The sequence below is a fragment of the Drosophila biarmipes genome, chromosome 2R (genome assembly GCF_025231255.1).
Source record: "Drosophila biarmipes strain raj3 chromosome 2R, RU_DBia_V1.1, whole genome shotgun sequence".
Lineage (NCBI taxonomy): Eukaryota > Metazoa > Arthropoda > Insecta > Diptera > Drosophilidae > Drosophila > Drosophila biarmipes.
In genome coordinates, this window is record NC_066615.1 from 3104511 (window position 1) to 3132446 (window position 27936).

At 44.8% G+C, this 27936-nt stretch overlaps 2 protein-coding genes across 2 annotated transcripts; one reads left to right on the forward strand and one right to left on the reverse strand.

The window, feature by feature from the left end:
* Window positions 1-255: 255 nt before the first annotated feature.
* LOC108029330 (uncharacterized) lies at window positions 256-19591 on the reverse strand. Its single transcript, XM_017101525.3, has 5 exons — window positions 19389-19591; window positions 16637-16752; window positions 13594-13679; window positions 11450-13534; window positions 256-1180 (listed from the first exon to the last, which is right to left on the reverse strand). The coding sequence occupies exons 1-5, from the start codon at window positions 19589-19591 to the stop codon at window positions 962-964; spliced, it is 2709 nt and encodes a 902-aa protein (XP_016957014.2). The 3' UTR covers window positions 256-961.
* On the forward strand, window positions 7190-9180 carry LOC108029377 (cytosol aminopeptidase). Its single transcript, XM_017101604.3, has one exon. The coding sequence runs from the start codon at window positions 7467-7469 to the stop codon at window positions 9048-9050; it is 1584 nt and encodes a 527-aa protein (XP_016957093.1). The 5' UTR covers window positions 7190-7466; the 3' UTR covers window positions 9051-9180.
* Window positions 19592-27936: the final 8345 nt, after the last annotated feature.

The following is a 27936-nucleotide window of genomic DNA, read 5'->3' on the forward strand; positions in this document are numbered from 1 at the left end:
CGCTGGCAAGGCTTGAATAATTGCTCAGGTTGTGCGTTAAACGCACAATAACGAACATTTAAAAGTCAATTACGGAAGAAAAGGCGAACGGAGCAAAGCGCATCTGCTAATTCACTACTATTCGAAGGTTTGCCTCGGATCGATTCCGTCAGGCATTTCGCAGTCGCCTAGCTGAAAGCTGCTCAATTTGTCAGAGACCTCCGTTCCCGCATGCTGTCAGTAATTTATTGATTTCACTTTATTGCACTTCGATTAAACACATTGGTTGGCATTGCTTGCATGCGCTATTGCACTGGCTCCTTAATTTAACATACATTTTTTATGAGCTTAAACTAATTTGAGCAGTGCTCAAGTAACCAGAAATGAGATGGAAATCACTTAATATCTATAATAGCATTTGAACAAGAACGGAAAATGCAGATTGCCATTATTTGGAATTTAGTTGAACAATAAAACAATGAATAGGCCAATCTAGGCGAATGTTCTGTGCACAATTGTTTTACAAATTGTACATGCGACTTAGAGGGCCGCTTTAAATACAGTAATCTCTGCGATGCTCAATTCTCTGTTTTTTAGGTGTTAAAAGTTAGCTTAGAAGGAGTCAACAATATGATCCTTTATTTTAAGGAACGAAAAGGTCGAAGGAAATCGAAAATTGTTTCCGAAAATCAACAGATTTTGGTTGTTCGTCTTAGCAAGTTTTATCTGAACTTAGTTTGAAAAATTGTATTCTTAATCTATGAATTTTGATGTTGTTACTTGAATTAAAATCGTTTGCTATTTCAACAAATTAGTGTTTTTTAAAGAATTCTTCGCCTCTTGCCTTACTTTTTCGCATAGCCTGTGAAAACCATTAGCCAATTAGATTGCTCATCAACGAGTCTGTAGGTTATTGAATTATGGTTAGGTTATTACTAGCTTAAGTAAGGCTCCACATTGAACCGCTTGGTGCAGACCAGAATCAATGATTTGCTCCGCTCTCGAAGCTGACATCCGCATGGAAGCCCGTGTCATCGGCGTGGTAGATAACGTTCTGGATCCTTCCGTCCGGCAGAAGGATGTGGTACTGGCCGCGTGTCACGCCGTGGAGATCACGATTCTGCTTGTGGCCAAAATCGTTGCCGGTATGGAAATCACGTATGCGATAACCGAACGCATACTTTGAGGCGTACTGCTGCAGCTGCAACGAAAGCACAAGGGAACAGGGCGGGAACAAGTTAGTTATGTATTTGCGTAGATTGTTCAGTAAACCGATAAGTTGCATTCAGCAAAGGGACTGGAATCGGTTTTCAGCACCAGCCACACCTCCCCCCTGTATGCACATTCCACGCTGCTGCAGCTGGGGAATTCGAGCGCATGCTGAAAAGTATGCGATGCAAAATGCATTAAGCACACTGTCATGTACAGTGGAGACTGAACGCGACAACGGGAACACGCGCTGTGACAACTGTAGCTTAAGTAACAGTGGGATATTTTGGGTTTGACTGGAGATTCCTCACCCTAGGGTCGCGGTCAGAAGGTCAAATCATCTGAGAAAAAACGATCGAGTATAAGTCGGATGCCGACTATATATTTGATGAGTTCGGCTGTTCTAGAATCATACCAACCTAATTTCCAGATTCTGACTTTGGCAATATAATTGTATATATAAGCCTTGTTCTTTCAGCAAGGGTATTTCCAGTGCCCAAGTCGCGCCAGTGGATTGCGAACGCAGAACTGGGTCTTAGCTGATTTTGGGAGTTGCAAAGGCTGGCGGTGATTGGGGTGTGGAGTGGGCACGAGGTTGTCTGTCACTCGCACGGCTCGGTTTGTTATGCATGCGATTGTAAATTGTATCGTAATGAAATTTGCAACAATATACGAGACCAGTCCCCGAATCCCCATCGAACCCCCTCGAAATCTGTGGCATTCTGTATGCAGCATAGCTGTCGTTCTTTCGTGTCCTGAACAATTTTGGCTTTGCCTTTTTATTGTAAGTATTTCGCATTTCAGCCACATGAAAATAAAATAAGCAAGCGGGTGTATTTGCGGGTGTGAGTGCGCGTTTCCGTTTCCGCTCATTCAAATGTTTTCGGGATCCCGACGACAATTGTTGGCAACTTTCGCTACATGTTTTGGGCTGCTTCTGCGGTTTTTATGGCCTGGCCAAGATTTGTGCGCCAGCGGGGCGAGGCAAACTTTTTGATATGTTAATGAGTTGTAAATTAAGTTTAATTAAGTTACATTGTTGACTAGATGCCAGTGACTGCGGGAAATGTTATTCCATGTGACGGAACAAAGGTTGTTCAGGCTTAAGGAAGTGGTAGACCTAGCACAAGTGGTTTCTTTTGACTGCAGTCCTGATTGACATTTGTTTTAAGGAGTTTTCCCACAAGAAAGGACTCGACTTGATTGCATTCTCCCTCCTCATCTTATTACCACTCGCGATGAACATAATTAATAAATTTTCTGCTTCAGCAATTTGCCAACATTTGCACTTTCCCTCATCTACCAATGAAATGCAAAAAATATTTCTGCGATGGTAAGGGCTTCATTAGGAGCACGGTAAAAATGTTAATAGATTTCTATATGTCTGCGAGAAAAAATTCAAAATAGTCCGCAACAGCGGATGAGTATGCAAATTTGTGGGGAGAGTCCAGTCGAGGTTCAACATTGTGCAGCAAGACTGCGATTCGGAATTTCATTACCAGTTGGTCTGATTAAAGTGAACATAATTACAATGCGGATAAAAACGTCGGGGAGCGAGACCGAGTGTTTGCCTGCGAAAAAAAACAGAGCCCAGCGAAGTGGAATCCGAATCAGATCACGTGCCATATTGAACTGGACCCTTTTTCCGATGACGTGGCCATTTTTTGCGCCCCGTCTCCATCGGAGTGCGATGGATGGATAAATAGATAGATGGCTGGCCAAATATGACAAAAGTGCCTCTGCGAGCCAAGTTTATTGCTGCATTCGATGGACACTTTTTTGCATTTAACACGTTTCCATTGGCGTGGCTCTTAGCGAATTGTGCAGCGAAGTCGAGTGCGAAATGCAATTGCAAGCCAAGCTACGTGAGTTCGTTTAGTTGCGAGTGAGCGATCAGATGGCCGAAGTATGTCCAAATTGACATGCCGACCAGCTCCGACTTTCTTTCAGGCGAAAAGCAATAAGCCCTCGCCCGTCCTCTGGTAACGTAATGCGCACTTTCGAGCCCCAACCACTCCCACTTCCTTTGGCCCAGAGGAAAATGCTTTGACATCGGACATCCAAGGCGTTGGCTGACTTTTATTTCTTTTAATTTGCATGTAATCAGCATTGTTATTCCCTGACCCTCCCCCTTCCCCCTGTATTCCGCGGCTTTGTCATCTCATCTGCGCTCATTAAAATGTTTTTGCCTTTGTTTGCCCTGCGGCACTGGCCTGGCCCTAACCTTCCCCTGGCCACTGCCCTTGTGGTTAACCCTTGCGGCCCTGGGGGGCCAGGATGTTCATTATCCGTGGGCGTGGCTCAAATCACTGTGCGACTGGATTTCATTGTGATTTTCCACTTAATTCGATTTGTTGCTTGCCTGTCCAAACATCTTGAGTTCCAAACATCAAGAAAAGTTGGCTAACCACTGAAAATTATTGTGCCCCGGCTGTCAGTGGAAAATAATACTAGCCCAGTCCATAAATATATAAGAAGGGCGAGTAAAATAAGTAGTCGTCTAAAACAATGTAAATTTAAGGGTTCAGTGATGATGTTAGTGCTATATAAAAATAAGTGTTGTGCAATTTTTGCAGCTTTTTATAAAGATTTTATGGTACTAGATTTCCACATGACGTCAGCCTGGTGAGACCCCATTTAATCTCGTTCTTAGCCATTGAAATCGTTGCGTTAGCTACCCTCTTCAATTAGCTCATGATTTGCACTCAGCCGGAAAGGATCCCGTACTCCCCTCCGCCAGTGCCATAACACTAATCCTTGTTGGGTAGCTACAGCCGCCGCCCAGTGCCAGTGGCCCAATGTGTTACGTTTATTATTCACACAATTCGTTTAAGCGCTGCAAACACCTCGAACCGGAGCCCGAAAACCTCAAGGGACACAGGCAGAGATTGGGTTACCGACCGAGGAGGGGGCATGGGCATCCGGATTGGGGCCGGATCAGGGAAACGTGGCAGATGCAGCTGCATGCTCATTTAAAATTGAACAAGAGCTGGGACCGAGGATGGCCAGCAACCGAGTCGGGCCAAATCGCATTTAAATGGAAATAAATGTTGTGTCCAAACAATTTACAAAAACCAATTTTACAATGTAATGCGTTCGGAGCTGCTTCAATGCCTGGCTTCTGCACGGGACGTCGAATGGGCCGAGTGGGTCTTCGGTCAGCAAGAGTGTGAAAATCCCCATCAAGTGGAACGTGTTCAACAGCGTTCGTCAGGCAAATGGATGCCCTGGGCTCGTTGACGGCACACGGCAGCCATTGACACAATGGCCGCTGCCTTGCGACGAAACTTTTTGGCCACGCAATTATGACCGCTGCAGCTCGAGACCCGAAAAGAGCACCCGAACAGGACGATGATTAGACCGGCGGACCTCCACGAAAATTGTTGTATAATTTTCGGTGGAGTGCCGAGAAGAGGAGGCAAATTTTAAATGCAACCACCCACAGTTTTTATGGCTCGCTTGTTAGCAATTTTCATTTTTCGAGCTGTGGCGTCTCCGACCAAAATTGAGTTATCAGTTTGTTGGCTCTGTTCTCGGGCTGATTGCGTGACAGCTGCTGCTCCTGGAAGTCCTCCTGCTCCACATCCTTGTTTTCCCGGGGAGTCGGACCTGACGGAGCGGCAGCTGGAAAAAACCATCTAACGAAATGGCAGAGCAGCAGGAAAAATGTCAAACTACGTGATTTTTATGCGAATGTGACTGTCAATACGTTGCAAACATCATTGGAATAGGAATAGGAATAGCAAAAGCAATGGCATGGAGCGGGCTACATGTAGTTTTTCCCTTCTCAGAGGGCCAGAATATTAGCTGTCCTTGTGGTTGAAGATGGGTGGCTGTGGTTTATTATGGTTAGCGAATGAAGTGAAGCTAATTTAAAGCAACCATCGGGTCAGATGTGCTGGGGCCAGCTGGAGTGAGCTGACATCAATTTTGTATGCCTTGTTTGAGGGTCTTTCACTTGCAAATTTCTTTAAAAGGAGACACACTGAACAACCTTCAATTGCAGGACAAAGGCACTTCGAGCACATTAGCAACACATGCCAAGAGGAACTTGGGGAGGCTTTCAACCTTTCGGCAAAACCCTCTGCTGGGAAAACGAAAACCTCTTTGTCGAGATATTCGCAATCCCCAACCGAACTTATAGTCCAGAAACATATGTTGGAGGGCTCCATTAAATAAAACTTAAGTCCCTGGCAACCTCTTTTCAACACTTGTAAAAATATGTTGTGCCCCACACTGGCCAGGAAAAAGTATAAGGCAAAGAAAACAAGCAACAGCAAAAGGGTTGAAATAAAAATGAAATTAAAATATGTGAGTGGGAACCAGAAAATATTGCACCTGCAGATGGCAAGCGAATACACAAACAAAGGCAAACATAATACAGTAGAGCTAAGATAACTTGAATTTGAATTCAAATCATTTATTTTTCTAAGCCTTCTAAATCAGTTTCTGCAGATCAGTAAATCAGCCGAAGTTTGTATACCCTTGAAGTTATAGGAAATAAAAAATATTAGTAATATCAAATTACATTTCTAGGATTATTGCTAGCTTCAGTGATATTTAAAAAGAGATACAGCTATAAGATATAGTTGTCCAATCCGGCTGGTTCTGACTTATATACTACCTGCAAGAGAGAGAAGACTTTTAGGCAAGTCTAATTTTAACTCCCTGAACTTAAGTTTTTTGAGGTTTACCGAAAAATTCTCATTTTTAGTCCTAGGAGTTCGTGAAAGGGAATTCGCCCTGTATGTCGCTCGAGAGACTGAGTGACGACCATTACCAACCATTTCGACCACAATAAAATGACAAATGCCCGAAAAATCTGACCATGTTCGCACACGTTATAAGAAGCGGCAGACGCCGTCAAACAAGTCCCATGACGAGCATTGCAACGGCATGTTGGCCCAACCGCCTCCTCCTTCTCCTCCTCATACTGGGCGATCCGCCCCAAAGGGGCCTAACCTCCACCCAAACTTGAGCCTAACAAGTGTCGTTTGCCTGTCAGAGACGGACGGACCAGACGGACCAGAAGCAGGAGCAGGACCAACACCAGGAGCTGGACAACGTATAGGCTTCCCTTTGCTGGGCCATCATGACCATCACGACGGCGTTTTTGGGGTTTAACAGACGGACCAACCGACCAACCGACCCACTGGACTTAGCCCGATGACGACAAGTCCAACCACTCGCACAGGGACAAGGCAAAGCCTATTAAAAATCATGCTAAACGGCAGTAAAACAATGTGTGTTCCAGCACCAGCGCCCAGATCCCACTTTGCCAGCCGGTTGCGACTGCATCCTTGTTTATTGGAGCAGCTGCACCCTTGGTCAGGCGGCTTAATGCGCATTAACGCCAAAGTCGAGATCCGAGTGAAGCTGATATCCCCATTTTGATTCGGTGACGCCAATAAATAAAATGTAATCAGCTTTTCACCCCCGCTCGGCGATTGAGAGCCAAATAAAAGTGCTGCTCGGTGCAAAACAAAATTCAGCTCGAAAACAATTTTAAGTAGATTGGAGGAGAGTCGGGGAGTGGGAGCGTTGATCTGGGAAAGTTGTTACCATCTTGACTGGATAGCGGTCCAGTTGGCCTCTTTGTGGCAATTGCATTTTGTATGCTGCACGTTAACACTCCACTTGGACGAAAAGCTTTTCGATGGCACCATAATATAATTCTCCGAGTTTTTGCATAATTTTGAAGTAGTTTGCTTTTTCTTTGTAAGTAGGATGTACACCCGAACCGAAAAATATTATATCCTAATTTTGTGGACTATTTAGTGCAGCTAAAATTGCAAATTATGTTTAAGCTTTTAACTACTCAAGAGCTTCCATATTAATAATAATATAGTGAGGTTATACATTTCTCTGGCTTTTAAAATAGAAAAAGTAATTACCCTGTGCGTAAAGGGATTCAAGATTTTAGGAAGGGTTAAACAAAAATTTGAATCATGTTTGCCTTGAAGTTTTCATGACAGTTGGACTACCAAGTGTTCTGGCCCAATATGTTCAGTATCATTTTATTCGTACGCCGGTAGAGAACAGATCTTTTGTTTAAAAAAGTCCCCAGAAAAAATTTCCCGTCTTCTTTTTTCGAGTTAGTTGGTTATTTTTTCTAAGCCTCTTTTCGGTTTTCGTGAAAATTTCGAGTGTGGAACCAGACGGACTTGTTTTAAACGCCCGAAAATTTGTTGTATTTAGTAACGTTGAGGGGATTTTTGGAAACCCTAATCCGATTTTGAAGTATCATAATATAACCAAGCCAGCCAACCACCGTCAGAATGAACAAGCTACGTCAGTTCCACTGCTCGTTGAAATGCCTGAGTGCCCTGTGCAAGCCGCAGGCCCTGTCGAATGCAGGAGTGCGATTTTCCTGCGGCGAGGGTAAGACGATAATGAGGGGCGTGGTTGTTGGCCTGTACCAGAAGGAGGGCGACAAGGACCCGAAGCTGACGCCGGCGGGTCAGAAGATAGACCAGCGGGTCCAGGGAAAGCTGATGAAGGTCATCTGCGAAACAAAACTAGACGGGCGGCTGGGTCGCGGCAAGGTGTTCCACAACATAGACTCAGAATTCGCGGCCGTGGCCGTCGTAGGCGTCGGCCTTGAGGGGATCGGTTTCAACGAGCTCGAGATGCTGGACGAGGGCATGGAGTTTGTGCGAGTGGCCGCCGGAGTGGGAGCCAGGGCTCTGCAGCAGCAGGGAATCACTAACGTTCTGGTGGACGGCATGGATTACGCGGAGCAGGCGGCCGAGGGCTCTCAGCTGGCTGTCTGGCGTTTCCCGGACAATCTGTCCAAGAAGAACATGCCGTTGGTCCCAACCCTGGAGCTTTTTGAGTCGCCGGATCACGAGGGCTGGACGAGGGGCATCTTCAAGGCGGAGGCCCAAAACCTGGCGAGGCGCTTAAGTGACGCCCCCGCCAACTGCATGACCCCCACGATGTTCGCCCAGGCGACCGTCGACGCACTGTGTCCGTGTGGCATTACCGTCGAGGTGCGGACCATGGACTGGATCGAGGCTCAGCGGCTGAACGCCTTTCTGATGATCGCCAAGGGCAGCTGCGAGCCGCCCGTGCTTCTGGAGCTGAGCTACTGCGGCACGGCGCCCGACGACAAGCCCATCCTGTTCGTGGGCAAGGGCATAACCTTCAACTCGGGCGCCCTTAACCTGCGACCCTGCAAGGGCATGGACGAGTACCGGGGCAGCATGTCTGCCGCCGCCTGCTGTGTGGCCATGATGCGCTGCATCGCCGCCCTGTCGCTGCCCATCAACGTGACCTGCATCATCCCGCTGTGCGAGAACATGCCCTCCGGAATGTCTGCCAAGCCCGGCGACGTGGTCACCCTGCTCAATGGCAAGTCAATGGCCGTGCGGGATCTGGACAAGGCCGGCGTGGTGGTGCTCTCGGATCCCCTGCTCTACGGACAAAAGACCTACCTGCCCAGACTGGTGGTGGACATTGCCACCCTGAACACTGGTGTGAAGAAGGCCTTCGGTGGTGGCGCCACCGGAATTTGGTCCAACTCTCACTACATCTGGAAGCAGTTCCAGCGGGCTGGCTCCATTTCCGGCGACCGCGTTTGGCGCCTTCCCCTGTGGCAGTATTACAGGCGCCAGGTCACCGACGAGAGGTCCTACGACCTGAGCAACAATGGCCGAGGACTGGCCACCTCCTGCTTAGCAGCCGCCATTCTCCACGAGCTGGTTCCCTGCGTGGACTGGGCGCATCTGGACACCCGCGGCACGGGACTGCTGACCAAGTACGGGCTGGTGCCCTACCTGACCAAGAAGCGCATGACCGGACGACCCACTCGCACGCTCGTTCAGTTCGTCTACCAAATGGCCTGTCCGGAAATGAAGTGAGCTCCAAAAGCTGACTGCGGTGGTTCTGTTGCCGTGTGATGAGTGCTTGACGACTGGCCGAAGCTATTTTCGGCCAAGTGTTACAGTTTGTTTTGATATTTTCAAGTAAATCAACGATTTTTCGGCGTAAGACTGGTTTTTATGGGGTTCGGGGCTTGGTTTGCAGGGATGTTCGTGTGAAGACTTAGCAGATATTATAATACCCGTTAAAGGGATATACTGCATTCGTCGGAAAGTATGGAACAGGTAGAAAGAAGCGCTTTCTACACCATTAGGTATATATTTTCTGGATCAGGATCCCCAGTCGAGTCGATCTAGTCATGTCTGTCCGTATCAACCCTGAGATCTCGGAAACTATAAAAGCCAGGAGAGTCGGTGCGCAACGCAAGTTTCTTTAACGCCCACTATCCGAGAAAAATTTAGAGCCTACAGTTTTAATGCCAGAAAAAATTTTAACTGAAATGTATTTGCCTCATCAATACCTATCGAATGACTTAATAAAACTGCCCAAACGCTTCGCTTTGTTGCATATGTGTCTTAATTTCACTTTTAAGCTGAGTAACGGGTATCTAATATTCGAGGGACTCGACTATAGCGTTCTTTCTTTTTTTCATATGCTTAAGAAAACAGGAAATGTTTTAAAAAAATAGTTGTTTTTTAAGTATATTCTTTTTAATTTATGTCCTCTTGAAAATTGCAGTGAATCGAATACACAACAGGGAATACACCACAAGCCATTTTTGAAACAATACAATTTATTTCCAAAATTGAAACAAAAATATTAAATTTTGCCTATTGCACACAATACTCGTACAATTTAATTTGTTCGAATGATATCCTTTGGGGGTCACTAGCTGACATGCCCTTATTTTTGTAAAAAAAAAATCAAAAATGCACTCAGGCATTTACGATTTAAAAATGCTACCCGCTTAAAAGATATTAAGAGCTACAACAAGCTGATACGACGAAGTCAATACTGCGCCCATTCCATTTTTTTTCATTTTAATACGAGTCCTTATACTCGCTATTTTGCCGGGCTTGTCCTCATCTGCATTATTTTCTTTTCCCTCCCCATCTCAGGTGTGTCTGGTGACTCTGCACATACTCTCTGCTCATTTCGCATTTTCGAGACACTTTTCGTAACCTTTTGCCTGGCTGCGCACAAAGACGCACCATTTCCCGGGACTTTGCCTTCTGGTTCGGCGAAGAAATACAGATAAATTAAATTCAGGAAACCCCAAGCTGCGCGAAAGTTTTTCCGCCAGAGAAAGAAAATGTTAATTCCGAGACGCATGTGGAATGGAGTGCATTTCCCTGGCACACGCTTCAAGTGCTTGAGGTTGGCCAAATGAATATATACCGTATCCGCTGCCATATATCTATATCAATTGGACCAGACAGCGCCCCAAAATGTCGGCCCGACACAAATACACTTGTACGAAAATATGTGTGAACTAGGTTTTACTGGGATTACATTTAGTGAAAAGTCTGCACAACTTTTGCCTTACCATGAAGACAATTTCAGAACTGATTTGTTAAGCCTAAACTGCCTATTTTATTGTCATGATAATGGAAAAAATAAAATTGGTCAAGGAGAGGAGCCCGTTTTTCTGAGTGCATTTGTAGACTGCAGTCGAATGGATAGTACTATATAGTAATGAAAGACGAAGTCGTTTGCATTGCTTTTGTGGCTGCGTTGCCAGGTACCAGACGATGGATCGGAGGGAAGGGCCTGGAGAAATGGAGGGGGGACTGGGACTGGCTAACGACATTGAAAATGCTTGTCGAACTTGAAAATTATTCGATTAAGTGCATTACCGGCGAGACATGGATCGGCAATCAAACTGAATTGCACACAGAGCAGCATCTGGGGGCGAGGTGGCTTTAAAAGGTTCTGCGGTGGTGCGCAGGGAGTCCTTGCGAAGTCCCTGCTGCAGGGGATTTCATTGTTGTGACTGCCGCAGTGTCGTGCAATGGAGTGTCTATCCGTCTGGCACCGTGTTTGTTTGTGGCCGTCCCAGCTCCAGCTCGTCTTATTTATGCTGATTGTGTTTTTGCCTATGCCAATCAATGGGCACGCTTTCGGAGAGCGCTAAGTCTTTTACTCGGCGCCCTGAGGTATGCTTTAATTTAATGCATTCGGGGGGTTAAGCGCCGACATTACAGTGAAACATCCTCATGGCGAACTAAAACGAGGAGGTATTTTGGTATGGAAATATCTCAATGGTATAAATTAGATTATGGAATTGATAAAAGTCCCAGGTTCACGGGAGAAGGTCCAATTCGTTATGGAACTAGATGAGTTGGAGGTAATTTAACTTAGGGAAGACAACCTGCCACGGGCTAATATTTGAGGGGTGATCAAATTTCAGGCTCTTAAGAATCCAATCCCTACTCACCGACTTGTCCTCCTGGCTGTGCACAAAGTGCAGACCATTCACGCCCTTGTCGGCATCCAGTTCCGCCGGCAGGACGGTGGCCACAAGTTCGTGGTGTTGCTGCTGGGTGTTCTGTTGGATCTGGTGCTGGTGGAGCAGCTGGGAGGCCACCGTGGGGTGGTGCACCACATGCTCCACCGTCGACACCGGTTCCTCAACATTGGCCACGCCCTCATATCCATTTGACAGACCATGTCCGTGGCTGTAATCGATGTAGGAACTTGGTGTAGGCAGCTTCGATGCCTCGCTGCTGGAAACCGCCGGCAGTTCCTTGACATCATTGTTGCCCGGCTCAATAATGGGCACATACTGCTTGGTTTTGGCCATACCGATTAGCCGGCCGGGCTGGATGCCCAGAGATCCGTGATCCAACAGGGTTTTGAGAGTAGGTGCCGGAGATGGTCCTTGTCCTGGGTGGAATAGGATCGGTGCCGTACTATCCTGAGGACGATCCAAAAGATGTTTTCCCTGCCTCAGCAACTTGGCTTGCATTTCCTTGGCCAGCAGGTAGGTTAATCCGTGGATCTGGTCATCTGGGGACTTGCCAATAAGGGTGGACAATTGCTGGAACTCCGGCAGCTGCTTGTAGTGCTCCTTGAGGCCATCCGGCTGGGCATGGTACTCGATCTTGATCAGGGGGGAAGCCTCCTGCGGGACATCGTAGTTGTAGGACTCCTGGGGCTTTCCGTAGATGGCAGGAGCTTCAGCCAGTAGAGGGTCTGGCTTGGAGGGCCTGAACTGTGGCACAATCACCTCTAGGTTTTGGGTGGGCGGTGGTGTCAGCTCTGCGGTGTATGTGTGGTGCACTTCCTCCACTGCCACTGTGGGAGCTGGCGCCTCCTGGACCACAATGGGTTGGGCTATTGTGGGAGCAGCTGCCTCAAAGCTGGGCTTATATACGTAACGTAGTTGCTCCACCACAGGAACTGGTTGGATGTGCACTTGGACGGGAGCTGGAGCTGCCGATGGTTCTGCCGGTTTGTTGATGTACTTAATATAGTTACCCAAAGGCTTAGGTCCATAGGATAGGGGCTTGGCTTTGTAGTGCTCGTAGTCGGATTTCTGGGCAGGAAGATACTTTACATACGCCTTACCACCCAGTCCATCCTTCATCAGCCGGCCGATAACCTTTTGAACTTCATGGGGCAGAGTGCTCAAGGATTTCTTCGTTTTCACTTGTCCGGAAGTGAGAGGTGACTCCTTATAAACATACATGCGCTTGGCTTCCGCTGTGGCCTCTCCCGTTAGTATATCGTTGTCCTCTACACGAGGTGTGGGTGTGGTCAACTGCGGAAGGTGGGTCTTATTTCTGGCCTGGGCTTCCATCGTCAGCAGGGTGGGTACACTCTCAGATGAGAACTGCTTTCCCGCTCTTTGGGGCAAGGGCTTGGCATCCGCCAACTCAAACTTCAGCATCTGCGGAGCGGAGCGCTTTGAACGCTTCGTTTTGCGAATCCTCACTTGGAAGGGCTTCTTTCTAGCCACTTGGGGATTTGGCTGTCGAAAGTCTGAGGATCTAGTTGCCTGACTTTGCAGATCTAGGGTGCGAGCCTTCTTGATAAGTTGGGCTGTCACGGGGTCGGGTTCTCTGGCGTCTGTTTCCTCAAAAGGAATCATCTGGACTTTAAAATCGGCTGGTTGCTGGGCTCCAACAGCCGATCGCCTCTGACGACGAGGTTTTCGGGAGATTACTTTTGCACTCTTTGTGGTACTGTCAGCAGGTGGAGGGACCTGAGTAGTACTGACTGAACTCATGAAAGCGGGATCTTCCTTCAGGGCTCTGGCATGATATTTCCGCAGGATTTGCTTAAGTTCCGGACTCGGCTCCACGGCATCCGCCAGCTCGAAGCTCAACATTCTTGGTGCCGTGGGCAGTTGGCGCTGCTCGCGTTTTATCCTGGAGTGAACTGTTGCCCCCCGCTTAGGATTCCGATCCTCCAGCTGCTCGTTGTACTGATTAAACGCCGCCAGGTAACTATCGTCCGTGGGATTGTCAATATGCCGCATGCTACGCAAATTACGCTGATCAAAGTATCGCTGCATATCCTAGTGAAAGTTGGATGTTTAGTTAAGTGTTTCTTCGGGCTTGAGTTTTCAGTATTTACCTCATATGAGGAGAAGGTTTCCAGAGACGGTAGGCGCTGCCAGGTATCCGTTGAATGACATAGTGTTAAAATCACTGTCAGGATCACTACCTATAAAAGAGAGAAGAGAAATAATTTTGTTGAAAAATGCCACTGATTAAATAATCTATCCGGCATTGTTAGGACTTGAGAGTCTGACCTACGTGACGTCGAACACGGTCCAAAATGTTATAGTTTTTATTGGTTGGTTTTATGCAGGCAGCAATACAAAGCAATACAAAAGATATAGCTTTGAGGGTCAGAAACGTATTTTAAATGATAAGTAAACACGGTAAGATAGTAGTAATACGCAGTTATCATAATAATGGATCGGACTTTAATTTGATCAATGCTATTTTGTTTACTGATCATCAGACTACAGTCTTGTGGGTCTCAGAAAGTCTATTAGACCAATTTATATTCAAAGCGCGATCGTAAATACTAATTTATGACCATCTGCGAGGGTTGAACCAACTTCGGCTTGCAAAAAAACGGACCCATAAATAATACGAATATGTTAACCCGTCCACCTGCTTTTTGATCGTCTGCCCACTTTCACTGTCCACAAAGCCGCATTTGGACGGAAGCTACAGGTCCAACTGCAACTGGATCCTGGTCTCAGCCCGGCTCAATTCTCTGCTTGGTATTGGACTCCAAACGAGTTGCGCACGCGCTCTCCTCCATTGAAGTTGGGTGTTCGCCTGGCCGCCACTTTCACGTCAACATGTTGAACTTGGCTTTTATGGCCATTAAACTCATCGATGCTCGATTTCAATTGCTTTTCTTACACTCTCGGTTTACGTAAGACCAATTATGGTATTGGAATCGGCTTGGTCAGTGATGCAATGCACCCAGCTGTATCATTAACTTACATTTCGCGATGGACTGCGATAAGAAAGTTGTGGGCTAGTCTGAAAGCTCAGTAGCGGGAACTAAACTAAGTTCGGCCAGTAAGCTAAGCTTAAGGCCTTTATCCGTGTAAATGGCTACATTTTTGGGGTCCCCTGGGGTCCAGTGACTTATCTCACATTTTTCGTCAGCTATTCTCTTACTAAGCCCATCGAGCTAATTCCAAATGAACTGTCAACGGTCGTTAAAAATCCAACCGCGTAAACATTTAACAGCCGTTAAAACTGCGCCTGAGTGAATTTTTATGAAGCTGCCACGCCCCTGCGCCCTTACTGCCACTGGCACGCGCCCCCTGCCGCCCTTTGAGGCTAGTAACCTGGCAACTGCATCGCGTTTTCTATACAGAGCAGAGCAGGAATCCCAATACCCAACCTCAGGCCGCACACTTGGGTTGCATAAAATTTTATGTGCTTTATATTTAACACTTTCGGGCGGGTGGGTTTTTTCTGGTTTTATCTCCCTGCTCGGAAGAGTGTTTTTTCGTGCTCTGGATTCGTTTTAAAATTCAATAGAGAGCAGCGATAAAAATGGTTACTATTTGCGTTTGTTTCTGTTTGTTCAGTTGGATTTTACGTCCTTAAAAGTGCAGCGAAAACTAGTTAACAATTCCTTTACGAGCCGCTAAGAGGCAAACGAACGAAGCTTCTTCGTCTATCTGCATTGCATTTGAAAAGTTTTCGTTTCTTTTGGCATTAGTTTTTAAATTGAAACTTTAATATTTGCAGGAGAAGCTTAAGTTTGATTAAATTACATTTTTACCATTGGCTGTTGACTCTTACAGCTGTTTACAATATATATTTATTCTTCTGACAATTTAAGCAGTCTCTTATTTCTCTCAGTATTCTACAAGGGATGCAATAATAAAAGCCCTGTTGGGGCAAATAAAATAAATTCCTTTGGCTCGGTACTGGGGGGATAAATTGACTAAATTAACTTGGGTTTCGACGATCTTTTTCTTCCTACGCAGTTAAAGGAAACATAATTTTTGCTTAATCAAAAGACCAACTAAACCCTTCCTTACGGCTTGTTTTTTAAGACCATTTTAACCTTTAACCAATCAATACATTCGTTTCTGCCTCTGGGCTTTTTTGTTCTGTTCCGAAGCAGGCTGCTTCATTAAATGGTTTTTGTAATTGCTGTTTGGCCACAAGTTTGTATAAATGTTGGCTGCAATATGTGCTTACGGCATCGCCTCTTGTTGTATGCAACAAGGCGGTAAAACGTGGCTCAGTGTTCCCAGACCAGTGGAGGCGGCCAAAAGCCAGGCCGTGACCAAGACCAACCCAAGTCGAGACACCAGAAGAAAGTGGAGCAGGCAAAAGGCGCAGCTTGGGCTAATTGTTGGCTGTGGCAGTAAGAGGTGGCGGAGGAAGTTGCCAACTGCAGTGGCGGCAGTTAGAACCAGTTTGGTGTTCTTCTCTGGCCAGACCCCAGGCAAAGTCAAGTTCAAAGCACATAAAAGACTTGGCTGGGCTAAGGAGAGGGCAGGGAGATGGTACTTCCTGGACCACAAGGAAACTTGCCTTAAAAGAAATGCCAGAAATGGCAGCAAACTTTTTTCCATCCACTTAAATTGCAAATTTCCAGTTCGATTGCAAATGGGGCTGCATTTTCCTTTCGTCCGGCAGTTGGATATGGATTCCGATTGCGATTCGGTTAGATAACCACGGCCGGCCTTCATAAAGCCGGGGTCTTAAAATCAAGAGAGTTTTCCACAAAGCGAAACAATCAATGCCGGTTGCGTAACGAATTGCGCCAAAAAGACTTTGAAATCTCCGCACTCAGCTTATGACTTTTATGACTGGTAATTAAATTAGTTGAGGAAACGCTGGGGCCCAGACCCCGAGCGCCTCTGTTTCCTGTTTAATTGAAGTTCAAGTGCAATAAAAATAAATTATTTGCAAAATGTGCGTGCCAGGAAAAAAGGGGACCATATGGAACGACTGGATCGTCCATTTCCTGCCCAGAAAACGAAAATCGCTGCGACTGCCGACATTTTTCCCAGGCCATTTTCGCCCGAAGACTCTCCACTGGCGCTTGTTGTTTTCACGCCTCGATGGCCCTTGCAGTTGTTGGTTATTTATGTTAAAATTTCAGAATGATGAACCCCGTGCACTTACCATTAAGGTGGGACCGGCGCCGCAGATAGCCATTCTCACTTTGCTTGGGTCGCCTCGGATGTCGGACGTCGGCGGAAGTTCGGGCAAATGAGGCGTCAAGTTGCACGTTGCACTTTTCGCGTTTCCACAGAAGTGGCAGCTCAATTTGTAATTGTTGTTTAAATTTCTGTTATTTTCCCACGCTGTTTTCTTTTGCTTGCTTTTAATATAAATTGAAAATGGGTTTTTTCAGCGATGAACTTTATTGTTTGTTGAGCCTGGAAAAGTATTTCTTGAGTTTGCTAAGCTATGACAGCAGTTAATTGTGCAACATGCTTTTTAAGCTCTTGCATCTGTTTTATTAACCACTCGAATTATTGTCTTTATGCTGGAAGTTTGAATGCAAGGTTTTAGTGGTTAATAAAAAGACTTAAAGGTACTTAAATGTGTTTTCATACGAAATGTTTCTATAAAAACGAAGAATTCAATATATTCAATACATATACAGTTGAATACTTTGTTAGATGTATGACAATCGCACAGTATGACAATCGTTTAAAAAAGGGTCGTGTTGATTGCTGCAAAGAGCGGTATTTCTAAAGACGCCTATAAGACCTTCGTAAATCTATGCTTATGAGCCCGAAAGAAAACAGCAATCGACAGTGTCAGTCCACGAAGACGGAGCAAAAACTGGTCATATGGAAACTGTACCTCTTGGGCAACGTACGACGGTCAGCTGTTAATGGTACACCAGAATATCAAAACTAGAAAAACGAAGAAGATAATTGATCGTTGTGCGTTTTGCTATCAAGAAAAATATGCGTGGTCAACGATTTTTGCGGTAAAAGATTATGTTGAAGCTTACAAAAGCCATGTTTTAGTCTAAGTGAAAGTAAAACATTGGTTAGAGGGCATGCAAAAGTGAATAAATCTTGTTGGAGAATTCTTTGGAAAAAAAACAAAACCATTCTTTTTGGTGAACATTCGAGATGTATAAAGCAACGCTCGTTATAATTGAATATGGCTTTCAAAAAGTATTCGGGGGCATTTGTTTAGTTCAAAGATTTGTTCACTTGTAAAATTCACTTTTAACATATATGTAACTGCAATCTTGTTATGGCTTATTGCTCAACTTAAGTTTACAGTTTATTTTTATTTCATTTATTTTGAAGTCAAGGATGTAATGTTCTTGTTAGCCAGCACTTTTAAGAATTGTAATGAAAGTATTTTTTTTTAATGTTGTTCTCATATCCTTTGTGGAAAAAAAAAAACTTTGACTATTCTATTCAACTTTGTCTTTGAGCTTTGTTTGAACTTGCTCGACGTCCTCGTTCGTTTCTCATTTATTTAATGCGACTTTTAATTTGAGTTTTCGTTTCGTTTTGCCTTGTTTGCTTTTGGCTGGGAAAACTGTGGAGGAAAACCGCACGCTTGCGCGCTGCTGCTGCAACTGTGCCTCGAATTTTCGCGCCACTTGAGTTTTGTGTGTGTTCGGGCCGCGCAGTTTTCACGTAGAAGGCCGGTTTGTTGTTGCTTTGCTTTTCCCATTTTCCTTCGCCAGCCAGCAGACCTGGTCTGGTGTGTTGCTATTCCATTTTCCATATTTATTTTTTTTTGGATTTTTTGTGTTAGGCATAATAAGTTGATGATTAAATTTGCAATGCTAGAAGGAAGTCGAATTTGGGATTTGTTCGGAGAAATGCATTTGCATTTTATTCCGTTGGGAAAATGAAAGTTATGAGAGTCTTGTGGTGCCAAGAGTTTTCATAGATTATTTTCCATCGGATTCACAAAACATCAAGTTGTGTTCTTATTATTTATTTCTCCATCAAATTGGATTACAAATTATAAATTATTTTGTTAGAGCATTCCATTTTCGCCTTTTTAAAAATTAAAATTTGTACCAGTCATTTGATATTTGCCTTTTAGCTGGTTGCTTTTCAGGCATCTTTTTGGCCGTGGCTTTGGCAAAGGCGTCAGCAAACTTTTGACCATCAACATTTGCAAAATGTTTGCTGTTGTTGTGCTGATGACAAAAAGTGTTCAAGTTTTTCATTTATTTGTGTTCATTTTTGCGTGTTTTTACGTGACGTGTGCGATGGCAATGAGTGAAATGCGTTGCCACGCACTTCCTATGCGACTTGGCTGATTATGTGATTTATAGGAAGAACTTATGCTCCTCGGCAGGGCGTGGTGAAGGGTGATGTGGAGGGGGATGGGGCGCCAGCGCTTGGGAAAGTTCAACTGCAGGTATTATGCAACAGGCAACCGCGAGTCACGCACGCGCTGCCGCCGATGAAGTAGCTAACAAATTACCTTTATTTTATTTTATTGCAGCCCATTGTGGGACTTTAAAGCGGCTTGGAGTGCCGAGGTCGAGCTATCTAGTCGAGTGCATCAAACCTGGGCCAGATGTTTAGCCGATTGGGGATTTTCGGATATGATCGGTGGTTACAAGTACAGAGGCGGTGTGAGGAGGCGGTGGCACTTTCACATTTGTTGTTGCTGGTGTTGAAATTGAGTTATTAGAGGAAAGCTGTGTAAGCGGGCAGGGGCGTGTACTGAAGTTGTTAACACCAAAGAGGGTAAATGCATTTTTAAATAAGAACATACTATGTTAAATGCCTTAACTGAAATCCATAAACTATTTAGTAAAAAATAAAAAAAAAATAAAATAACAGGTTACAATTCCCACCTATTATTTATTTTGAAACCCTCTGCCAAATTTTTCTCCCCAGCCCTGACACGTTCCTCAGGCAATGAGCCAACCTCCCTCCGAAAGCCACATAATTGCTGTAATCGCGGAGGGGATTTGCAATCTTGTATAAATTCAGACGCCGAAGATGCGCCAGAAGATGGAGGAACCCCTCTCCGGCTGGAAACCCCTTTTCGCCCCCAGTGGCAATAGGCGGAAATCTCACACAGAAAGTTGTATTGCGGATGCAGTCGTCGTCGCCATCTCCCTGCCCCATCTCCTCCATACTTGGGCTTTATTCGTGCGGAAGTTTAACCAACTAACAAAGTCACTCCGAGCCTGAATCAGGGGCAACAATTGCTGGCCAAACGTGTAGCTCTGTTGACGCTTCCAGCAGCTCATCCCGGCTAACTGGTTGAGCCAACGGATTCCATGTTCCAGTTTTGACAATGGCCATGCCCGCTACTTAATTGCCCTCGAATTGTTCAGCTAGCTGGTGGCTTAAAACTTGGACAGTTGGTCATTTGGTTTTGAGGAAATTGCAACATCGATAGCGATCGTATCGAACGCTTTAATTGACTCGCTCGCAGCTTCCTTCATTCGCCAGATCAGGATCTCCCTGCTGGTCTCCCGTGCTGCCTTAATTGTCCGACACTTCCCGCTTTCGTGGTCAGCTTCCCATCAGCCCATCCTCCAGCCGCCATCTATCCTGGCCAAACCAATCCAAGCCAAACCGAACCGACCCGACTAGACCGGGCCCAAATCTAATTACGCCATCGCAGCCAGAAAGCCAACGAGCGCAGCAAATTGACAACACAATAAACAGGCGGAGTGGGAGCTCGGGGGTTTCGGGTGTCACACATGTGCGACAGTTTCTGATTTATGAACACAATTTCCACTTTGACAATGAGCGAGTTCTCCGACTCTCGAGCACTTCTCCGATAGATCCACAGGGACAAAAATAAACGAACTCCTGAATTTGGGACTTGCGTTATGAAGTTGCTTGAGAATTTTCGACATGTATTACAAAAATATTATTGAACTTTGAAATAGTAAAAAAGTATTATTTGAAGTCTTCAGATTCGCATTTTTACGGGGAAGAAAGTTTATATCTATGCTTAAGTCCTCGGCTTCTTTGAAAAACTATAATTGTGAGTTTAAAAAGGTTAATACCAATAAAAACAAATATCCCTCCATATACATGATACATTTACTTAGGACTGTATGTATTGATTGCCAATACATGGTAGCGGGGAATATTAGGAGAAGGAATATTACACTGAATATTATGTAGAAAATCTGGCCAATATTCCCAACAAAAGTAAAATTTTCTTGCTGTACAACTGCGAAGCAGATGAGCCGCTCCCCTTACTCCCGAGCTGAACTCATGTCCGGGTTGGGACTCGGGTCCTGTTTAGGGAAGCTGCTATCTGGGGGCGACAATTCCTACCGAAACTGTTAGTTTATGAGCGGGTAAGCCAGTCGGGACCCCACTTCCACGTTGGTCTAGGTGAATTATGTTAATTGAGATTCGGTGGCAGATAGTCCGAGCAGGAGCTTCAGCTGCTCCCACTTCGATTCGACTCCCCTTAAGACATTGACCGGCCAAGTCTGGCCATATTTTAGGGCTTATCTGGACTGAGATGCACATAAAAATCGAAGTCCAGTCGGGCGCAGATAAGAAGGCCAGAAAGAGTTGTCCTGCAAATGCAAAATGGGTAGGGGGTAATGGGTAATCTGTGGACTGGGTTCGATTGGGCCAACCCAAAATGCATAAATTTCCGCAGACCAAATGCTTGTTCCCTTTAAATAAATACCGAAAACAATGTGGTGCATTTTTTGGTATTTCCCCATTTTTCTGTTGATGACTCTGTTCAGGGCATTTAAGGGGTTTTCAATCAAAACCCAAATGAAGACGAACTGGGAGGCGGGAGTCGAGAGACCGAACGAAGTCAACTGAAAACTCATTTAAGGCTCCATTTCACAATGTGAAAACAGCAGGGGAAATGGTAAAAGGTCCCCACCTTGCATGACAATGTCAGAGAACCGTTCGAACATTGCCTCTTCGAGACAATTTGCCACTTTAATTGCCGCAATTTTTTGCCCATTTTTGAATCAAATTCACCCGACTTGGCTCGACCGTCCTAACAGGTCTAAGTCTCTTCCCTCGTGCCACACTCTGATGTTATCGTTGTTACTGGTGTTGTGGTCGGAGAGTGGCCAAAAGGGTGTCATTGTGTGTGGCTGTGTGCTGGCCTCATGTGTCGTTCCATTATTGTCTGTGTCCTCCGGTTCGCACTAAAATGCTTTGTAATTGCAAACAATTTGATATTAAGCACGATTTCTAATTGTTCGAATGATTGCTTTTCACGAGTTTTATGGAAAACATTTACGAGCAATTCATTATTTAATGGGTGAAATTGTCACTTGGTTGCTGGGTTCATTAATAACTTTATTTATTCCTCAGGCCAAATCTTCTCAAATTCCAATACTCTCTCACTTGGCTCGGAATTAATTAGCCAATGGCCAAATGATAAATACACCAGGGCTCCGTGGCTAATCAAATGCGGATGCAATAAACCAAAATCACTCAGTGGCCACTGACCATATAATTAATTAAACTTTTATCGCCACTAGCCGGGCACAGGGCCAGCCGGAACACACAGTTGAGCTGGGACATTTAATTTGCTTTAATGGCAAATCCTTGTTTTATACGGCGGGCACACAAGAACGGGCCAAGAACGAGAGCCCGAACTCCGAAATCTCTTAATGCCGCACACAAAATGGCAGCCGCAAAACGACAAAACTAAAATATCACTCATACGCCACAGACCGCCCTCCTTTGTCCTGGCCAAAAGCAGATTTATGCGCGTGCTGCATTCCGTCTCCCGGGGAGATGTCCTTCGCCCGGCTCCTAATCTAAATCTGCATGTCAACTCGAAGACCGCATAAATCACAAAATAATCCCAAAGTAAAATACCGAATCCAAATGGCCAGCTGCCCTCGCCCCGCCCCCGCCCTTTTCTATCGGATGTGGGCGTGGCTCAGGCTGGGCGCTGGTGGGTGTGGCAAGTGTTTTTGGGCTCACATTAACTTCAATTGTCTTTTGTCTGAGGCCACGCCCAAATTTGGCCGGGCTCATGTAAGCTCGCCTTGACAATTCGGAGAATGGGCCGCAAAAAGTCATTTTGGCTTCTTGTGTTGGTCCCTGTCCCAGGCCCTCAAATAGCTTATCTGCGATCGGCGGCAAGGTATAATCCCATAGAACCGCATCCGATTTAAATTAAAATTGTTAAGTCACCGCTTCCCTGGGGTTGGGAATGGTGGGTAACAACTATAAGAGTATGTGGTGTTTTTCTTGTAAATACAATTGTCACTTGCCAAAATCGGGAAATTTGTAAGCAGTAAAATTCCGAGCCCATATTCATTATAAGAAATAAATTATCCACCTGGCTTTGGCCAAGACGATTATTTATAAAATAAATGTTTACGTATTGGCTTGTAGTAAATATCAATATCATTCTTCATTCATATTAAAAAACAATATTTGTATTAAAGTAAACTTGAAGTGTCTTTATTGTTGATTTTTTCTGCTGCACAGAAATCATTGTGTTATGGTAAGGGGTGAATCTATAGCACATTTTTTCAGTAAGGGTATTTAGCCGCCATGCAACGCAGCAATTTGTCTTTACTGTTCTGGTGGGGGAAAGGTTTGCAGGGACTTTCCTTATCGTTTGCGGTTCTCGGGTATTGCATACTGTGCCGCCTGCCGACTGGGTGGGATTTTGGTTCTGCTCTTGGGTCGGGATCTGAGTCTGAGCCTGGATCTGTGTTCGGATTGGGATTTGGGACGACCCCAAACAAACGGCCAATGCAGCTAATGCTGATTTCATTTGTTGTGTTCTCTGCCGGCAGGGTGGCAAATATTGTAAATGAGACTGCGACAAAATCATCAGACAAAGGCGGCAATGGAACAAAGACCAGCGCTTCCAACACACGATTAAATATCTGTATGTATACTGTAAAACGCTGTTAACGAGAGCCCGAAAAGGGCGAAAAATGGGAATATGGCATGAAAAACAAAAGACCCCACATAGATTGAGTTGGGGGATAACCTCCCTTTCAGCCTCAATTGAAATAATTAAGTGTCAAAATGGCGCACTCTCACATAGGGTTGGAGTGGAAATTTAAATGATTTTCCTGAAAATTGCTTTGCTGAAGTGATGCTCTGTCTGTGCACCAACACTATTTGGCGACGTAAAGTGTAAACAGCTTAAACTTTAAAGCAATTGCTGGCTTGGGGCGGAGTTCTTGTCGGGATTAGGGGGATCTGCACTTGACACACCCGACTTGAGAAGGGTCGTTAAATACTTAACTATTGCGTGAGTCGTTTGGGGTTTCCGCCGCACAAAGAAGATTATTCCGGTAATGAGAATCCAGATAATGCCATCCGAAGAAGCTATAGAGTTTGGGGAAATTAAGTTAGGATTTGCGTCTCTGGGAAGTCGTAAAGCGAATTAGTGACAGTGCGCCCAGCTTGTCTCTTGGAGAGGATACGGATCCTCCCTACTCAACACAATTAAAGATTTATCGCCATGCAGTTGTTTGATCAACAAATATTAACAGTCCTTCTACATTCTACTTACTCGAATATACAGGTATTGCACATAACAACTTTATGCATGGGGACTGTTACTCTGAATAATTGGAAGATTTCGCTGTTGCACTTATATTCAATTTTTGGCTCCCTTGTTGTCCTTTGAACAGCTTATTAACTTGCCTCTTCGCACCACTGCTTTGAGGCATCTGAGCATAGTCAGTCAATATTTCTTTTCTATGTATAGCATCTTTGGCCGAGATTTCGCAATCTAAATAATTTGCCACAAGCAAACAAGCACTCTACTCTTATGGCACAAAATAAACACTTGGACTTAACCCCCTCAGCCTCCGTCGAACACGAAAACTTTGCCAATATACGGCAGCAGTTCCAGTTGCCAGTTTGCAGTTTACAGTTTGCAGTTTTCAGCTTCTAGTGCTCGCAAACTAATACCCCCGATCCTCGACCTGCTGACCGCACGCATGCTAAAAGTGTGGTTGCACCACCACCACCCGAAAGGTGTGGGTTCGGCGGTGCTCCGGTGACTTTGTGGCCCAGCAAAAAGTTCCGTTCCGAGTTTGTTGTTGCCGACCGTTGTTTTTGACAGAAAATTGCAGGAAAACCGGAAAACCTGAAAACCTGTGTGGAGAATCTCCTGCTGAGAGCCAAGAAGCTAAGAAGCCAGGAACCACTTCTGTCGGCCGCAACGCAGTTATGCAATCACAAAGTTGCTGCCGTCGTCTTTGCCACTGATTGAAATTCCTTGGCCAGCTTTGCGTTTGCTGCCTATAATACGTAATTTTCAGCGTCGTCTCGGCCAGGATCACAACTTGAACATAGATAGTTTTCGTCTTAGCTACGACTTTTATTATTATTATCAAAATCAGGCTCCTTTCCATCGGCGCAGCTGGAAGTCCTACTTGCGGAGGCAAGTAATAATGTCGGCGGCGAGTTCATTTGCCAATGGTCTCCTAATATACCCTAACAAAATTATTCATAGATGGCTTTTTAGTCAAGAAACACATACGGTTTGAAGTGCTTCATGGGAGACCATGCTAGCAAAAAACCCAACTTAAAAATTAAAGCCACCGAAAAGCAGCACTTTGCAAGAGTGTTTGACGCTTCTACTTCCTTAGAGTACTGTACTACCTCTTCTAATTATTGTTGTTGCTGTGGATACAATAAAGTCTGCTGCTCCTGAGCTTTCTGCCACAGACTTGCCAATATTTTGCTTCTGCATTTATTTCAGCATTGCAATTGGGGTTTTTGATTAGTTTTTACTTGCTCATTGCAATGGGGAGCCATTGATTGCTTATTCTTATTGTTGCCGAGTTGTGAGCTGGGTCGGAATTACATCTTCTCGCTTTTTATATCTCAGGGATGTGCTGCATCTACTTCAACAAAGGATTGGGATAAAAAAGCAATGATAATAAGTCCGCAGATGGAAGCTTCGTTACAGGTTATTTGTGTTTATTAATACCGTGAAGGTAACTTGTTTTGAAAAATGAATAGTGTCAAATTCTAAAAAAAGTTTTTTTCTGTAAAAAGCTCGGGGCACAACAAAACTAAGTAGTCTTACTCGATTTTACATCTGAAAAAACCGATTTGATTTTTGTGTGGAATACTTTTGGGCCAATCATTTGCTAACAGCTCTGTAAAAAGACCTCTGTTCGATTTTGTAATTTTTCCATTGTTTTGTGCCCCCATATATCCACTATCCTCCAGACTATTGATATCCCTGCACAGTATTCCCGATGCAGCAAAGTTATGACTGTTTGCCTTGTAAGTACGTGCAGACGACTTGTTTCTTTTTCTGATTGAGTAGACTTTCAGCTGGTTTCCTGTTTGTTTGCGTTTGTCGCCTGGTAAGTGCTAGAAATTATTTTTTTGCTTGCCTGCCGAGGGCAAGATGAAATCCCAGTCTAGACGAAGTGGGGGCGCAAATATTTGCTAGTTCTTACCTTAACCTATTTGAGGTTTACGGTACGGTACGGCAGGTACGACCTCACATTAGCGGGTTAAGCGACTTGGAAACCAACCCTTGCCAACTGAAAGGTTTTAAATTTACGCGGAGTCAAAATATTTGTAAGTTCCGAAAGTGGCTAATGAAATGCTATTAGCGAGGGAAATCGCTGTAATCGATGGTCTCGACTATTAGATACCAGTTACTCACTAAAACGAAGTGGGAAAGGGATTGAAATATTTTTGCTTGTGGCTAGCGCCACCTACCGAAACTTAGCCCCTTCTAGCGTCACCTAGTCCCAAATTGGCCTAAAGCGCCTCAGCGAATAGTGCTGATTGTGTGCGATGTGCAATCTCGATTGAATTCGACAAATATTGATTATAATTTGGCTACAACTATTAAGTCTGGCTATAACTTCTAAATTAAAAAAAAAATTAAGAAACGGTTTTATGTGCAATATACGTCTGTGGGAGTTTGACTCGGCTATGCGAAATCGCTTCGCGTTACCTGTTACAAATTTTCCTACGAATCCAGTATACCCTCTTACTCTACAAGTAACGGGTACAGAAAGGGGATAGTGGACTTCGACGCGGTATGTTTGGGGATTCGCTTGCACTTCTCTGTGCAATTCCAAAGTCATTCATTCGTTCTTATGTCATTTTCCCCCACTTTGTGCCATAGTTTTCCGGATTTTTCACCTCCATCTCGCCTTATCTTTGTGTGCTTTTGACATTTTTGCGTTCATTTTTGTGTGACAAGTTTACTGTGGTTCAGTGGGGCCACTTTACGGCATGTCAGCTTCATCCGCACCACTAGTCCTCCCATTCTTTTGCGGGCCAAGGGGTGACGGCCTATTTCACACTTTTATAGAAAATTTTGCCAATTGTCTGGCGACGTTTGCCAGTTTTTTTCTCAGCTTTCGGCATCGGCTTTCCCCGCTCGCTGCGGAAGTTTGCGCAATTTCCAAAGCGGAAATGCAATTTTCGGTTCAGCTGCATTTGTCTCGTGGGCCACGCCCCCTGCCCGCGGTCCGCGCCAACTTGGGCGGCTTGCCAACACATCGTATATCAAATGCAGAGTTGGCAGCCCCTGACAATGACATGCAGCGAGCGTTCAGCCAAACCAGAAAAGGCCGACAGCTTTTCGGGGGTAGTAGGGGGGTGTATGGTGGGTGATGGGAGATGGGTGGTCCTGTAGGTGGGGCCTCGAAGGCCGCCAAAAAAGCCAACTCCTGGAAAACGGCCGTTGTAGCGTGTGTCACGCCTTTTGTGGCCAGAACCGAGAATATCTTTCACACGCTTTTTGCTCGCTTTCTGCCAAAGCTCTTTGTGCCGAAAGTACTTTTATTTATTTGCATATAAATTATTCAATTGTTCCCTTGCTTATCTTTCTTGTTGGCTGGCTCCTCTTCTGACCCCCGGCGGGGAGTCTATCAAAGTGCCCAATGCGTTTGCAATTGCAATCGGAATTGATTTTTGATATCTAGGGGCGTGGCATTGAACAATTTTTGATTTACGATACTGAGTTTGGCTTAAGTTGGCCTGAAATTACAAAAAGGGTGCAAAAAGGGCTGTGTTAAAGAGTGTTCTTCTGGTAGTTCACTAACTTTCATTTTAGAATTTTGCTGAATTCACATGTATTATTAAAAGATTTATGGCTCCAAAGAGCTTACGAAGTTGTTTAGATAATTATTTGATAAAAAAATTGACATATCAGTAATTCGTTGAGTTCGATCAAATATTTCTTGAATAAATTGAAACTTAGGGTGTTCCACTCCAACTGAAAATGAGAAGAGAGTACGAGAAGTTCCTCGACTAACAAATATCCGTTGCCCAGCTATCCAACTTTATCATAAATATGCTTTTTAATTCTTAGCTACATTAATTTTATGTACTAGCATGGTCTATGATTTGGCGAGTTATGTGCGTAAAATTGTTATTTATTAACTAATGGTATAATTTTAACTAATTCCTTTTAATCTTTGAAGTTGCATGTTTATTTTTTGTATTTCAAAAGAGTGAAACCCACTCACCCCAGTTTATAGTTCAACTCATTTTTATCT

Excerpts from the sequence above, each read along its gene's own strand:
- LOC108029377 (XM_017101604.3), top strand. The coding sequence starts at position 7,467 with ATGAACAAGCTACGTCAGTTCCACTGCTCGTTGAAATGCCTGAGTGCC.
- LOC108029330 (XM_017101525.3), bottom strand. The coding sequence starts at position 19,591 with ATGGGGCAGGGAGATGGCGACGACGACTGCATCCGCAATACAACTTTC. Across the intron at positions 13,535-13,593 it reads AAACCTTCTCCTCATATGAG|GATATGCAGCGATACTTTGA; the intron begins GTAAATACTGAA and ends AACTTTCACTAG. Across the intron at positions 1,181-11,449 it reads ACAGCCAGGAGGACAAGTCG|CTGCAGCAGTACGCCTCAAA; the intron begins GTGAGTAGGGAT and ends CTTTCGTTGCAG.